The following is a 14,447-nucleotide window of genomic DNA, read 5'->3' on the forward strand; positions in this document are numbered from 1 at the left end:
AGATACCGTGGAAATCGTGGCACTCCTGTAATTGCTGAAGGAGGTCAGGGCCAATGGGCGGCAGTTTCGGGCCTACCAGGATGCGCCGAATCAGTTGTTGGATGCAGGCAAAGTGGCTGGTAGTGAACTTGTGGCTACCGGGGCAGACAGGACAGAGACAGCCGTCGGTGCGGTAGTCGAGCAATGTGAACATGTACGTATTCGTTACAATCATAGCACAGAGCCGGATTGGTGTAGACTCGAAGCAGCGATTGAAGCTGTCGTGTCTGGCTGTGAGTATTGGCGCCGGGCCATTGCCGCGATCTCTTTGTTGGACCAACGTTTTGTTGAGTTCTTCCTGATGTCGTCACAGCGTTGGCGAAAGGCTACATGGTCGGGTGTACGCCCGCCCGTGGTTTTGTGTACAGTTTTCAGGTGAGCATAGATACTGTACGGGAAGCGCTGTGATGGTTTATCGTGGGCCCAGGCGGGTTGCGTCAGAGGGGTAAGTGAATTTGTGCTTGCCATTGAGTCGAGTTGTATTCCCAGGCAACCTCCGAGGTAGTCCGCGAATGGTCGCGCGGGGAGCAGGTCGCAAAAGTGAAGTAAGTTTGTTTGATGTTTGGGAAACCGAAGGTATTTAGTGCCCGTGATGATGGCTGCTGCTTGAATGAGTGCTGAGTTAAAACGCTCGAATAGGGGGTCCAACGCATCCTTCCATATAGGCGGAGACCAGGCAATAATGTTCAGCCCATATGTAGCTGTGGATAGGATGAATGTTTTGAACATCACCAGTCGGTTGCGGGGGTGTCGCCAGCTGAAGCCATGGAAGCCATGGAAGCCATAAGCGCGGAAAGAGGCGATACCCAGTGATAATGCTGCAACCAGGGATTCCATATGTCTAGCGAGGTTGGTTCCTGGTACTCCGTGAAAGAGTGGGAACCCCAGGTATTTGGAGTGTTTCGGTTTGGCATGTGTGAGCGCCAGTTTCAGGGGGAGGTAACGTGTGTTCCAAGGTGCGTCTGCAAGCGTCGGCGTGATAAGCTCACCATTTATACGGAGGGTTGGCGCCGCGTGTCGCAAGTCGGTAGATTGTATTCGGGGTTTAATGACACCCTGTTCGAGGCCAGATTTGCGTCCCCACGCATCAATGTCATCTAAGAAGGGCTGGAGCGAAACCAATCGAGGGGCTTGGATCCATGTGTCATCGACAAATAAATAAGAACGGAGGAGCTTGGGCCGAAATTGTGCTAGCGTGACAGCTAAGGAATCCATGTAAATAATAAAGAGCTGGGGGCCGACGATTGAGCCTTGTAGGATGCCATTCGTTCTAAGGAATAGAGATGAGAGCGTGCCACGGTATGTCACTCGGGTAGGGACCCTCTCAAACAGCGCGCGGAGGCAGTTGATCCAGTTTTCGGGCATTCCAGTGTGACACAGAAGTACCCATAGGCGTGGGAGAGCGACCTTGTCGTATGCCTTGTTTATGTCCAGACAGACGTCGTTCCACTCCTCTTCTGACTGTCCCTAAACCCAATTTATAGGAGCTGAAGATTTTTTTTCAGGCGCCAACCAAAATCTACCAGTTCCGAACTTAACAATTATATGGACGGTCCATTATATGGACGGTAGGGCTGAGCCAGTCATCACAGTACAGGAGTTTGCGAACATGATACACACAGTTTAAATATGTGCGGGCGACGAAGGGCAACGTTACTAGCTTTTGCTGCGCAGAAGCAAGACAGAGTTAATGTGAAATTTAAGGACGGCATATTTCGGTCGTATAGAGGGTTTCAGATTAATCAGTACGAGCTACCACTCAACGAAGGTGTGATCGCCAGAGTACCGATAGAGATTCTCAAGGACACCATATCTGGCACTGGAATTGGTGACAAGATTTTAAATAGATTCTACAAATTACGTCGGTAGCCGTCGGTATCGCAACTCAGGAATGTAGCATCGAGGGACCAGATAATCAAAAAGCTAATCAAAAACCACAGAATCATCAAATTCCGAGTTTTGGGTTTGGATACAAATATTCTTGATATTTGTCATCAGAAATATTAGCGGTAGAACCGGTAAGCTAAACCGGGACCCCGCGTGTGAGAGAAAAACCCTAAGTAGAAACCTGAGTTTAGTGAATTAGAAAACACAAATACTCAGCTCGACTCTTTCAGACTAGAGACGTTTCCTAGCTGAGATAAGCGTACTTGAGAAGAGGTTTATTGTATCCTTTTGAGTCGCATCTTTCAGCTGCTCTATATACTCTACAGAAAGACACTAGATTAAATTTGGAAAATTGCACAAAGTTTCAAATTTATGTCTGACACGAAAGTACTTGACGGCGGTTTGGGGACTAGTGGTGAAGCAGGCGGTTTGACGACGGCGGCATTAATCGTGTTCATGCTGCTTTTAGCTATTTTAAGTTTTGGGCTGGTGTACGATAGTTACGTGCTTGACCATTGTCCGAAAAGAGGCTTGAGGGGTGTATAAGGGTACTGTGAATATCGTCTTACACGGGGTGCTGGCGACTACAGCATCTGCAACGTGATTAATTATGCTGCAAAGGGACCTTCTATTCATTTCTCGTGCGGTTAAAACTATTTTAAAATATGGCATACACACATATGGCAAAAATCTGGAAACATAAGCTATTTTTTGGTGCACTCCTGCAAAGATGTCAGACAATTACTTTGAGGCGATATGTGGGTACCTGTGTATGTCTGTGTTAAGAGACTGTTGTTTGACATGAACAGGATAGAGGCGGATATGACGAAGCGTACACATCGAATTGGGCAATGTATTTGCAAAAACATATGTGGAGTACAACAACAGATGACAGACGTAGAACACAATTGCGAACTCGTACGTGTTTTGGAAACGTTACAACAAAAAGTATTCAACGAGTATTGTACCCCAGAGTATATATACACAAGAAGCCCATTCATGTAGTGGTGACATCAACGGAAGGGCACAAATTCGTTTTATGTGTATTGGAAGTGACAGGTGTTGGAATATAATTTTTTTGCGCACGACTATCGTTTCTATGCTACAGTAGAAGAGTCCTGGGCGAAAGGCAATACTTGATTTTTTTTTGGGTTCAAAGACTTGCGACCTGTTTATAAGACTGCAACAAAGGGCTAGTTCTAGAATTTAGAAAACAGTGCTTGAGCTATATGCCATTTACAAACGAGCACATGCAATGAGAGCTGACAATTACGACATAAAACGACCATTCAGACTGTGTGGATGTGACCAGAATGTTATAAGTGGTAGTGCAGCTACAGTTGGAGGACTTGCTATGGCTTGCAGAGGGATCGACATTTGGCTACTGGGCTGTGGAGCTGCCGTTAGTTTGATTCAGAGCTGCGTGTGATTGAACCTGAGAAGGCAGTAGTGGGCAAGAAATTTGTCAAGGATATTGGTTGGTTACCTATTACGTATTGTCTAGATCGAAAAGACCATCAGGACTCTATCGACACGAGTAGTTTGGTGAAATTGACAAGGTCGTTGAAAGAAGTTGGTCAATTCGTGCTCACTGCCAACTTACACAAGGACTTATGGTTTGAAGCAGCGCAACAGAGTTTTAAGCCATCATCTTGTAAATACAATAAGTTGGAGAAGGCTAAAACAACTGTTACGCAGCTGAAGTCGTAGAAGGAACAAAGTGAGATGATCGACCTATTATTCTCGACGGACACTCAACAGTATTTATAATGGTACATCCGGATGAAGAAACGCCAGTGTCTTGCATAAGACTAGAGACGTAGTCTTTTTTGTTTGAGGGAGATGAAGGATATCAAGAAGAGATAAAAGCGATAGAATGACTCCAGAAAAAGTCAATTTTGAGGTAGACGATATAATCAACATCATGACTTGCAATTCCGACACAACTGTGCTCACGGCTTAAGTATATTGGCCCATTCAAGATTTCAGTGGCCGATAAGAAGAGATGAAGTTAATAACGTTGGTGGCTCTAGTGCCTTATATATCGGGTCACGTCGCATTCCAACGACAAAAATCATCCTTTGTCGCACACATGAAGCTACAACTCTTTATGTCTAAAAAGATTCTCGGGAAGTACAAACATGATGACATGACATGTTACACTACGGAGTTTGCAGATGGGGCATAATACGGTCTACAACCATCATAACGTGATATAGGTTCAGACTATATATACGTCTCACTGTTAGAGTGCAATGTAGTTGACTATAAATAAAGTGCAAATGTGTATTCATGTCTGATCTCACCTTTGGTTTTATACCTAAGATGTTTGTGCTAGTATTCAGCCGCTTAGGCTGGCCAGGGTAAAACATATATGGTCAGTATGAGAAATTTTCTGCAAAACATTTCAATACTTCGATGCTATTCTATTTCGACTTCTCTGCAACTAAATTCCACGCTGATCACATGGTGCCTTTCCGCATAGGTTGTGACCCACATGGGAACGCAGCTATTTTTACAATGTCGCGGTTGACAGACTTAATCAACTTTCGGGAGTCGGTCAAGAAACTTAATCAACTCTCGGTTGTCGGTTAAGTATTAACCAACTCTCGGGAATAGGTTAAGTAATTTGATTAGCTTTCGAGAGTGAGCTATACCTGATGACTTCTATAAATTAATGAGAGTTTCTTGCTATAAAATCTGGATTTTAGGGTTCTCGGTATCCGCAACGCCATTCTGGCTCTTTCAGAAAGCTCTCATTGGAATCCTCGATTCTCTTGGCCATGTCATTTGGTATATCAATGACCAAAACGCCACGTGAGCACTCGGATCCCCGCTCTATGATACACCGGGCGGCTTTATGCCAGGTTGTCACGCAATAAAAACAACAAGAGAATAGTCAGGGATGTAGTGTTTAACTTTGTGTGGACAGGAAAATGTAGTACTTTTGCTCCAGGCCTCTGGTCTTGGTACTAAAATGTCTTAGCCTAGAAAACCTGAAATGAACTTCATACGAAGCAATGTCTCTCCAAGTTGCCTCTTCTATTTTGGTTGCGCTAAGCGATTTTTATCTTGAGTTTTATCTCTACATACCGTTTCATTTACTTCACGTTGCCTCTTCTATTTTGGTTGCGCTAAATAATTATATATCTTTTTTTTTCCAGTTCGATCTCTACCCGTGCTTAGGGCGTACTACATTATGTTTGCTATATTTTCGTTCGATGTACTTGTGATGATTAACAGTACTAAGTGAATTGTTTCGATATAGTGGTCATCACATTTTTATCGGTGGTATTTCCATTATTGAACATAGTTCCAGACATGGTATCCAAGTTTCAAATCGTTATCTCAGATTAAAATATATACAGCGACTACAGAGTTTTACGAATCCCTGAAATACACCATTCATATTTTTAGAACACAACTTTCAGCGTCTTGGGATTTTAGACGAGGTAGTACTTAAACTGAAGCATTTTGCTGATTTAGGTCGTGTCACTTTCGATCGTAGTGTTGTAAATGATAAATACGAATTAAATCGAGTCAATAACCAAGAAGGTAGATTGTAATTCGGTCTAGAATTTAAGCTACAGCCGCGGCTACCCTCATCCTTTCGTGGCTACATATCTTCACACAGCCAACTCATTCAGACTCGGATTTATTTTTGAAGTACACAGCATTGGCCTTAGCTGTTCTAAATTTGCTTTTTAAGAAATTGTCTATAAATAAATGCAACCTCTCATTAGTGAGAGGGTTTATAGCTGCCGTGATGGCACTCTGTATATATTCAAACTATGATACATAATCGTACTCCAGCCAGAATCTCGTCTTCCCACCAACAACTCAAACCATACTGTGCTGCACGAGTGTTCGTTCAGTAGTACAGAGGCAGCAATTGAGCTATATCCGTATATACAATCGACCCTTATAGCGGGCGGCTTAACTTTTTATAACCCCGGACGCATATCACGCGCAAACTTTACCGGATCGATAGCATCTGGGCTAAAATTGCACAGTTAGAAGGTCTCATTTGTGAACCTCCATTCTAAAACCGTTTATTATAACATTGATCATATTATTACACTAAATTGAGAGACACCTCAAATGCTGATCACATGAGATGTATGGCCGTTGAGTCTTCTGAAAGCAGTATTACAGACGAGAAGATAGCAGGCTTGGCATCATTCCACGTGTATACTTTAAGCTTTCGCGTTCTCCGATGCTTGCTGAGACATGATGAAGAACTGATTGCCAATCCGCCTGCAAATGTCCAGAGCACGACATTACAAACCGCACTATAAATTAAGCGCAGACTGACATGCATAAGATCATCCATCACATTCTGATGGTGGACGTTGCATATATGGACCATGTTCTCCAAGGTAAATCTTAGTACAGATACGGACATGAGTATCCCATATATGTGCTTTTTATCCTCCAAAGTAAATCTGAGTGACAATATTTCTCATGTATATAAATCATGTTGTTCGAGGTAAGACTTAGTATACGTACATGCATCAGTATCGCATGAGCGATTGCTGATAATTCTATGTAGCCTGAGATATATATCACACATAACGAAAATCCTTGCTCAGGTTCTATTTATAGGAGCGGATTCATGAGAAATGAATTGTAATAAGGAAAACAAACAGCATTGCAGGGGTTGCTTAAAGTGCACTATTTGGATCACCACGGGACAAGGCTGCACGCCGCACGTGTGCACCTGCCGTACACATGCGTAGGTCTCACCAACAATGTAGTACAGCTACGTGAATAAGGATAGGGACAGTGATGGGTTGCAAATACACTCGCATTTGACACTCACCGGAAGACGTCGCGCAATATACTGCGTAATTCGGGCCGCATATCGAGCGCCATCATCTCACTCAAATTGCTGTAGTACTGTCCCACATGGCGGGCGAACCGATCGTCATTGAAGCCCAGTACCTGTGAAGTTAAAAGTCAACACACGCGGGTATGGGTATGTAGTGATGTGCATCGCTTGTACTGAAGTGTGGTGGGGCTTCGGCGAACAAAGCGCATGCACGTGACCCTGTAGGACCAGAGGACGCAGTGATATATCGACCCACTTTAACTGAGTAGGTGCGGGTTTGGTAGTCGAAGAAGCACCAGACAATATATACCTAGACTCACGCACGGCAAATCTGAACACCACACACTGAAAAATCAAGCAGTAGCCGGAACGAATTTGGTATTGGAAGCCAATAAGACACTGAAATGGGTGAGTGGGGAGACAGGTTCAACCCGGCACTCCAATAGACAAGCAACAACATAATATACCTTTTATGGCACACAGAGAATATACCAATCTGCACCAGCGTTGCATGTGTAGCGTACCACTGGAAGAAATGCAACTCAGTCACGACTACATGCAAGTATAGAAGCAACCTGCTTAGTGCACAAGCTGACTGTCTAGGTGCACTACAGAGGCTGGTCATAGAACACGCACGTGACGAGAGAGTTACCTATCTCATACAGCGAACTAGACCCAAGACTCACAGGTTAAACAAATACGGATGAGAAGCATCCGCATCAAGTCCACGGAGGTACAGTTATATAATAGAACCAGCGGATTGTATCTATACAGGAACAGGGCGGATGCGTTCATGATATGTGAGGTATATATATATATATATATAGATTCAACATGACCAAACACACAGGGCACTCGGTACGAGACGTACCTTGGTGAGGATCAGCACCAATACGGGTGACCAGATGGCGCGCTGTTTATCACTCTGCAGATGCACAAACAACTCCATGATTTGGTTGCCAAACTGGTACAGCCGACTCTCGACATTTGTCCACATCTCCTCGCGACTGACGTCATCGTAGATTCGGAATAATATGCCTGCGTGGTTTAGTGTGGCCGGTACAGGAGAGGCGCATAGGATCTTGTGAGGTCATATTTTGTAGAGGCAGTGACGAGAAACAGCGTACATTAATAACGTATAGAAATAGAAAGAGCGCACATTCGTATACGTATACGTATATATATATATATATAAGCATATATATATATATATACAAGTATGTAGGCAGATATGCAGTACCCGCACGCACAAACCAATGACATCGAGACTAGTGCTATTCAGGAATTCCTCTACTTCTGATCAGCGCCCCTTCTAAAGGGCTACGGAGTTGTAGCAGCACAAGGGCGAGGCCAAAAGTTCAATCTGAATTATAAATTATACAAAAACAAATAATATTCTGGGATCTCAATTTCTGTCAATTGTTTTTACCCAGAAGAGTCTGTTCGCAGTTGTATTGAGTACCGAGGGGGAAGGTACCCGGTCTGTGCATATAGAAGTACAAGCATGGAGTTGTTCTATCTAAATATATCCCGTTCGGCACAGCAGCAAAGACTTCCCATAACTATACACTGCCCTTTGTCTCCAATAACTCTCACGTGGCCATAGCTTACTCACACACGGCCACTCCCACAACTACAACACACCCACGAACACATACACATACACGTACACGTACACGTACACGTACAAATACACGTACACCTTCTGCCCCCTCTACCCACCTAAACTGGCGTCACAACTGCAACAAACCCACGTACACGTACACATACACGTACACCTTCTGCTCCCTCTACCCACCTAAACTGGCGTCACAACTGCAACAAACCCACGTACACGTACACGTACACATACACGTACACATACATGTACACATACACGTACACCCAGACCTACACCTTCTACACCCTCTACCCACCTAAACTGGCGTGCAAGGACGATGTCTCCTGCTTCAGCAGATTGGGCAGTTGTTTCATGAAGCCAGCCTTCCACAGAGAAGTGCGCAGCCGTTGGTCGTTGTTGAAGCCCTTTGCAAACTCGTGCGAATCCCGTAGACAGTCCAACAGTATCTTCAACTGGTTGTGCGCGTGCGAGTGTTAAGGCACGTGTGGGTATTGCAGGGGTTAATTAGAGGGCCAGCGGTAGTACAGGTGAAATACGAGTCTCCCATCGCATCCGTTCCGTGTGGCAGGAATATCCAATCCTCACACACAACGGATGGCACAGATTGGCATGGTACACGTGGGTGGGTTCATGCGCATAGACGCTCCAGGACAGACAGATACACATGCATGGCACGAGAGGGGGTAGATAAGGAATGGACTGAGCCCGTATGCGAGGCTGATATATTGTCCACTGTCGCTGTACTATGGCACGAGAGGGGGTAGATATGTAATGGACTGAGCCTGTATGCGAGGTAGATAGACAGCTGACTGTTGCTGTAATTGACTGTGGTGGGCTTCATGATCCAGTTAGCGACCTGAGTGTTAGAAATAGGACCTGAAGAGAGAGCCTGGCCTGGCCGGATTCAGCCCAGATTCGAGTCGAGGTGGTCACAGCAGAGGTATTGCAGATACATGCATACATGCATGCAATGTCAATGTGATGTTATTCGAGTGTGCTTTATCTGCCAATGAATGAAGACTCTGGCAGAACTATTGTAGTTACATACACACACACTCACAATGTCAAGGTGATGCATTTCAAATGTCTTTTAGTCCGCTACTGAATGAAGACTCTGATAACACCCCACAGAACGACTGTCGCGCTCGTAGACGAGGGTATGGTGCACACAGCAAGCATGGATAGTTTAAGCGCCGACTGTATATACGGATATGTGAGCATCCAGAGACAAGGGACGGCAGATGGTACTCATACAATCTGCATATACATCACTGTGATGCACGTTATATATATATATATATACATATATACGCACAGACAGACACAAATACAGACACACATTTATAAATATAATTTTAAACTTGCGTATATCAATACAGAGCGCCCTGCGTGGTTATACCTGGTTAGGATCGAGGTAGGTGTACATGCCAGCCTCTGGTTTGTCTTTCTCCTGGGGCTCCTCCACAGTCTCGTCTTGGGCCAGTTCCTCTTTATTTGACCCTTGTATGGATGTAGGCACGTCCGCATTCCCACCCGTATTTGCATCTGTATCTGTACTCGCTTCTGCGGTAGCACCTGCTGTGCCGGCTCCTCCTTTATTGTCCTTATCCTGGGGTTCGCTGGACGTCTTCATCTGTAACGCTTGCCTGTCATGTGGGTGAGACATTTGACTCAGGTTCATTACTGGGCTCTGGACAATAGCTTGGAACAGCCGTAGACGCTCTTAACACACATACGCACACACACGGCCACACAGATGTGTGTCCACATACCACATGTGCAAAATATAGATGCACATACTGATGTTAGCACGCAAATGAAATCTCTGAACAGCGGTTTCACACATCCAGTTAAAGGATTCTCGATACACACAATCCACACAAGAGCACGCAAACGCACACACACACGCACGCACAGACAGACAGATATAGTCAACCACTGCCTTAGACAGACAATTATTAGAATAATGTCCTGGCTGTTTACATGCACGACATAAGGGACAAAGCGGGTCTCTGTGGCGGAGCTAGTCATAGGTGCACAGACACAGACACAGGCGCAAATACAGACACAGACACGTACGCACATACACATACACATACACAGACGCGTACATACACATATACAAACACATACAGATACACAGGCGCAGACACAGACACGTACACACATACATTATACATACACATACACATACAAAGAGAGGATACCCTTCACACACCTCGTGGCAAAGTCGGCCTGTGCTTGCACGCCGCTCTCATGCAGCACTATGTTCTCCACCGCCTGGATCATCTCCAACTGCACCACACACTTGATGATGATGGAGTTGAAGTCCAAGCCCTGTCGCTGCGAGTCTTTGGGAACGCCTTCTCGGTCGTGTTGTGCCTGTAGGGTAGCGTTGAAGCTGACCAGACCTCGTGGGGTGGAGCCTGAGGGTGCGGAGGGACGAGGTGGTGTGGGATAGGGGTTGGCGGAAGCTATATGGATGTGTGTGTGTGTGTGTGTGTATGAGGCTTTGAATGGTGGTATGGTGAAGTATATGGTAATGTTTAGGGTTTTGGTGCGATTCTGGTTCATGTGGGTAGGTATTCAGAACGATCACAGACACAGCCACAGACAAAGACACAGACAGAGACCCGAGCATAGAAACTTATACTCACATACTCACCGTATATGCTATGCAAATACACACAAATACACTAACATACAAATGCAAAAACATAGAAACATAACCAAACATGACACATAGAAACATAGCAATCAAACATAAATACATACAAACATAACAACTAAACATCAATACACACAAACATATAAACATAGCAATCAAACATAAATACATACAAACATAAAAACTAAACATCAATACACACAAACATATAAACATAGCAATCAAACATAAAAACCAAACAATAATACACACAAACATAGCAATCAAAAATAAATACATACAAACATAAAAACTAAACATCAATACACACAAACATATAAACATAGCAACCAAACATAAATACATACAAACATAAAAACTAAACATCAACACACATAAACATCACAAGCTAACATCCATACATACCCTCGAATAATGATTTCACGGCGTTTGCTGTGGCATCCCAGCTGGCGCTGGTGAAGAGATGACCGTTAGAGAGCACCAACACTTGCAGACACTGTGTAGCACTACGCGCAATCTGTTCGTTGTCCTGGTCTATGCACCACCGCAGAGTGCCGTAGAAGGCAGCCAGCTGAGTGCAACGGAGTGGGTGGGAAAGTTAAGGTACTTGTAAGGTGTGCTTTATATGTGTGTGGGAGTTTATATATATATATATATATATATACATGTACATGTACGTATACATACAGACAGAAACAGACACAGACACAGACACACAGACCTGTAGAGACAGAGACAGGTACAGACAGGTACATGCACACAGACACAGACACAGACACAGACACTCATATACATATATATATATATATACATACACACACATATACATACATATATATATATACATATACATACACACATACATACATATATACATATATTCGATTGTTATCCATGCACGCACCCCCCCTCCCCGCTCTCCATCCACCTACCATGGGTTCTAGCTGGTCCATGTAGAGTGTGAATAGTTCCACAATGGCAAACAGTGCGTGGTTGCACGTGGTGTTGAGCCATGCAATGCGTTCGTGTTTGCGTTCGGGCAGTTTCTGGTCGTCGAACAGTCGGAAGAGAATCTGCAGGATCTCTTTCCAGTTGTCTGACCGGAACTTTTCTGTGTCACGGCGATTGGGCGAGAGATGTGGTTAGTAGCTGTCGTAAAGTACATGCATGTGGGTGTGCGTGCGTGTGTGTGTGTATGTGTTGCGTAGTGCTTTCACACAGGTGTATTTGTATATTTAGCAAGGGCGGGAGATGTGGTTGGTAGCTGTCCTAGGTACACGTTCCCATTGGGACATAGTTAGGTGCATCCTATGGGTGCGCATGGACAGCTGTTGTTGTACTGGGTACAGGCAATGGTAGTTGCACTTACTGCCGTGGGATTTGAGGATCTCAAAGAGAATCGTCAGCGCTCTGGTGCGGATGTCCAATGAAGTCCTGGACATGACCGAGTGCAGCCCAAAGAGGATAGGGAACCAGCCCTAAAAACAGGACAAAAGAAGACAGAAATGTCAGGATGAAGACACTAGTTATATAAAAAAAAAGAAAAAGGGGGGGGGGTTAATGCAAGCCACGTGTTCGTGTGAGCGAATGTACGGAACTTATAAGCACATGCACAAGCACAAGTACAAGCACAAGCACAAGCACAAGCACAAGTACACACGCATACGCTTGATATGCTACGGTTGGTGTTAGGCAGACCCAGGACAGTGTGCCCAATGCAGTCCATCTGTGGCTGTCAATGCAACAGTCCGTTTGAATCTGCAGTGCGAAATCACACACACACAATACACATACACGCACACGAACACGCACACCCCACACACACAATTACACGTACACGTACACGCACACGCACACGCACACACCCACAATCACACCCCCACCCACCCACACACACCCACATAAATATATAAACATACGGACACCCAGGCAGCGTCATCAAACTCATCGCCGAAGCTATGTTCCTGAGCCATGCGCTCGGCACACTCATGGATGCGGTCTATAGCCTCCATGGCGATGTTGGGGAAGTGCTGGTTGCACGCAAACTCAACCAGACAGTTGATGCTATCCACAAAGGCGGTCCCCACAAACAGATCCGTGTACGTCCGGATCACGGACTTAGTGGTGTTGAAAGCTGTATATATATATATATATATATATATATATATATATATATGTGTGTGTGGGGGGTGTGGGTAAAGACGGGTGCGTGGGTGTTTAGGGGTTAAAGTTTGACGGCTCTCCATATGCATTGGTATGTGTATGTACACATTCCACGCTTGCATGCAAGTATTCCATCTATTTTACGTACACTACGCAAACTTCTACGTCTACTCCACATTTTACGTATTGTACGTACTCTTCGCGTAAGTATTCGACGCAGTGCACATATGCGTTTACGTAAACTACATATTCTGCTTATTCTACATACTCCATGTAGTCCACGCATTGTACGTATTCTACTTATTCTACGTATTCTACATACTCCATGCATTCCACTTACTGTACGCATTTTACGTATACTTCTACGAATTCTACGTAAACAAACATTACCCAAAGTTACAATGGCGCTGCTGTCATCCCCTGCGGCCGCTGAGCACACAACAAAAATGTTTTTCCAACCCGACCGAATATTCTGGGCTTTGGACGAGACCATCTGCGATATACACCTGGGAGTAAGCAGTTAAAATAAACGATTCTGATTGGTAAGTGGTATACACTTGTAGGGATGCAGTTGAAAAAGTCGATTTTGATTGGTAAGTGATATACTACTGTAGGCACGAAGGAAAACTTATAGATGAATGTGAGCATACATACAATATGTGCACAGAAAACGCATACAAATTTTCAAATTTCAAATTTACAATAATACCCGGAGTATACATATATAGCAGATACAAACATATACTCTCTCTCTCCCACAGACATGCACACACGTATATATATATATATATATATATATATATATACATACGTATACATATACATACACACACACACACACACGCACATACACACACACACACACATACATAAATATTCACATAGGCACACTCACCTGACAACCATGTCTCGCATGTCTGGGTTAGCGTTGTGTGCCATGATGAACTCAAAAGGCTTCAAGAATTCTTTTTGGAAATGAAAATGGGCCAATTCGGGTCGCTCCAGAAACTTCATCGCCAATTGCCTCAATGAATCCACCGCAAACATCGCCACATCCAACTTCTTAAGGCATCCAACCTATGTGCACAAACGAATGCAAGTAAGTATATATATACATGTGTACTTATAGAATATACGATATATATATATATATATATATATATATATATATATATATATATATATATATATTATGTATATATATAGAAGATCTTATATATAATTCATATATATGTAAA

General features: G+C 44.0%; 1 protein-coding gene across 1 annotated transcript; it reads right to left on the reverse strand.

The window, feature by feature from the left end:
* Positions 1-5,932: 5,932 nt before the first annotated feature.
* SARC_03204 (hypothetical protein) lies at positions 5,933-14,288 on the reverse strand. The gene is made up of 12 exons (XM_014303012.1): positions 14,105-14,288; positions 13,600-13,715; positions 12,966-13,180; positions 12,416-12,524; positions 11,979-12,157; positions 11,452-11,617; positions 10,597-10,804; positions 9,778-10,024; positions 8,674-8,830; positions 7,629-7,795; positions 6,749-6,870; positions 5,933-6,183 (listed from the first exon to the last, which is right to left on the reverse strand). The coding sequence occupies exons 1-12, from the start codon at positions 14,254-14,256 to the stop codon at positions 6,123-6,125; spliced, it is 1,899 nt and encodes a 632-aa protein (XP_014158487.1). The 5' UTR covers positions 14,257-14,288; the 3' UTR covers positions 5,933-6,122.
* Between the last annotated feature and the right edge of the window lie 159 nt (positions 14,289-14,447).

This window comes from Sphaeroforma arctica (genome assembly GCF_001186125.1).
Source record: "Sphaeroforma arctica JP610 unplaced genomic scaffold supercont1.158, whole genome shotgun sequence".
NCBI lineage: Eukaryota > Ichthyosporea > Ichthyophonida > Sphaeroforma > Sphaeroforma arctica.

Bases quoted from the DNA above. Each gene is read 5' to 3' on its own strand.
- SARC_03204 (XM_014303012.1), bottom strand. From the start codon at position 14,256: ATGTTTGCGGTGGATTCATTGAGGCAATTGGCGATGAAGTTTCTGGAG. The intron at 7,796-8,673 runs GTGGGTAGAGGG...TAAACCACGCAG, and splicing joins GTCCTTGCACGCCAGTTTAG to GCATATTATTCCGAATCTAC. The intron at 6,184-6,748 runs GTGAGTGTCAAA...GGACATTTGCAG, and splicing joins ATATTGCGCGACGTCTTCCG to GCGGATTGGCAATCAGTTCT.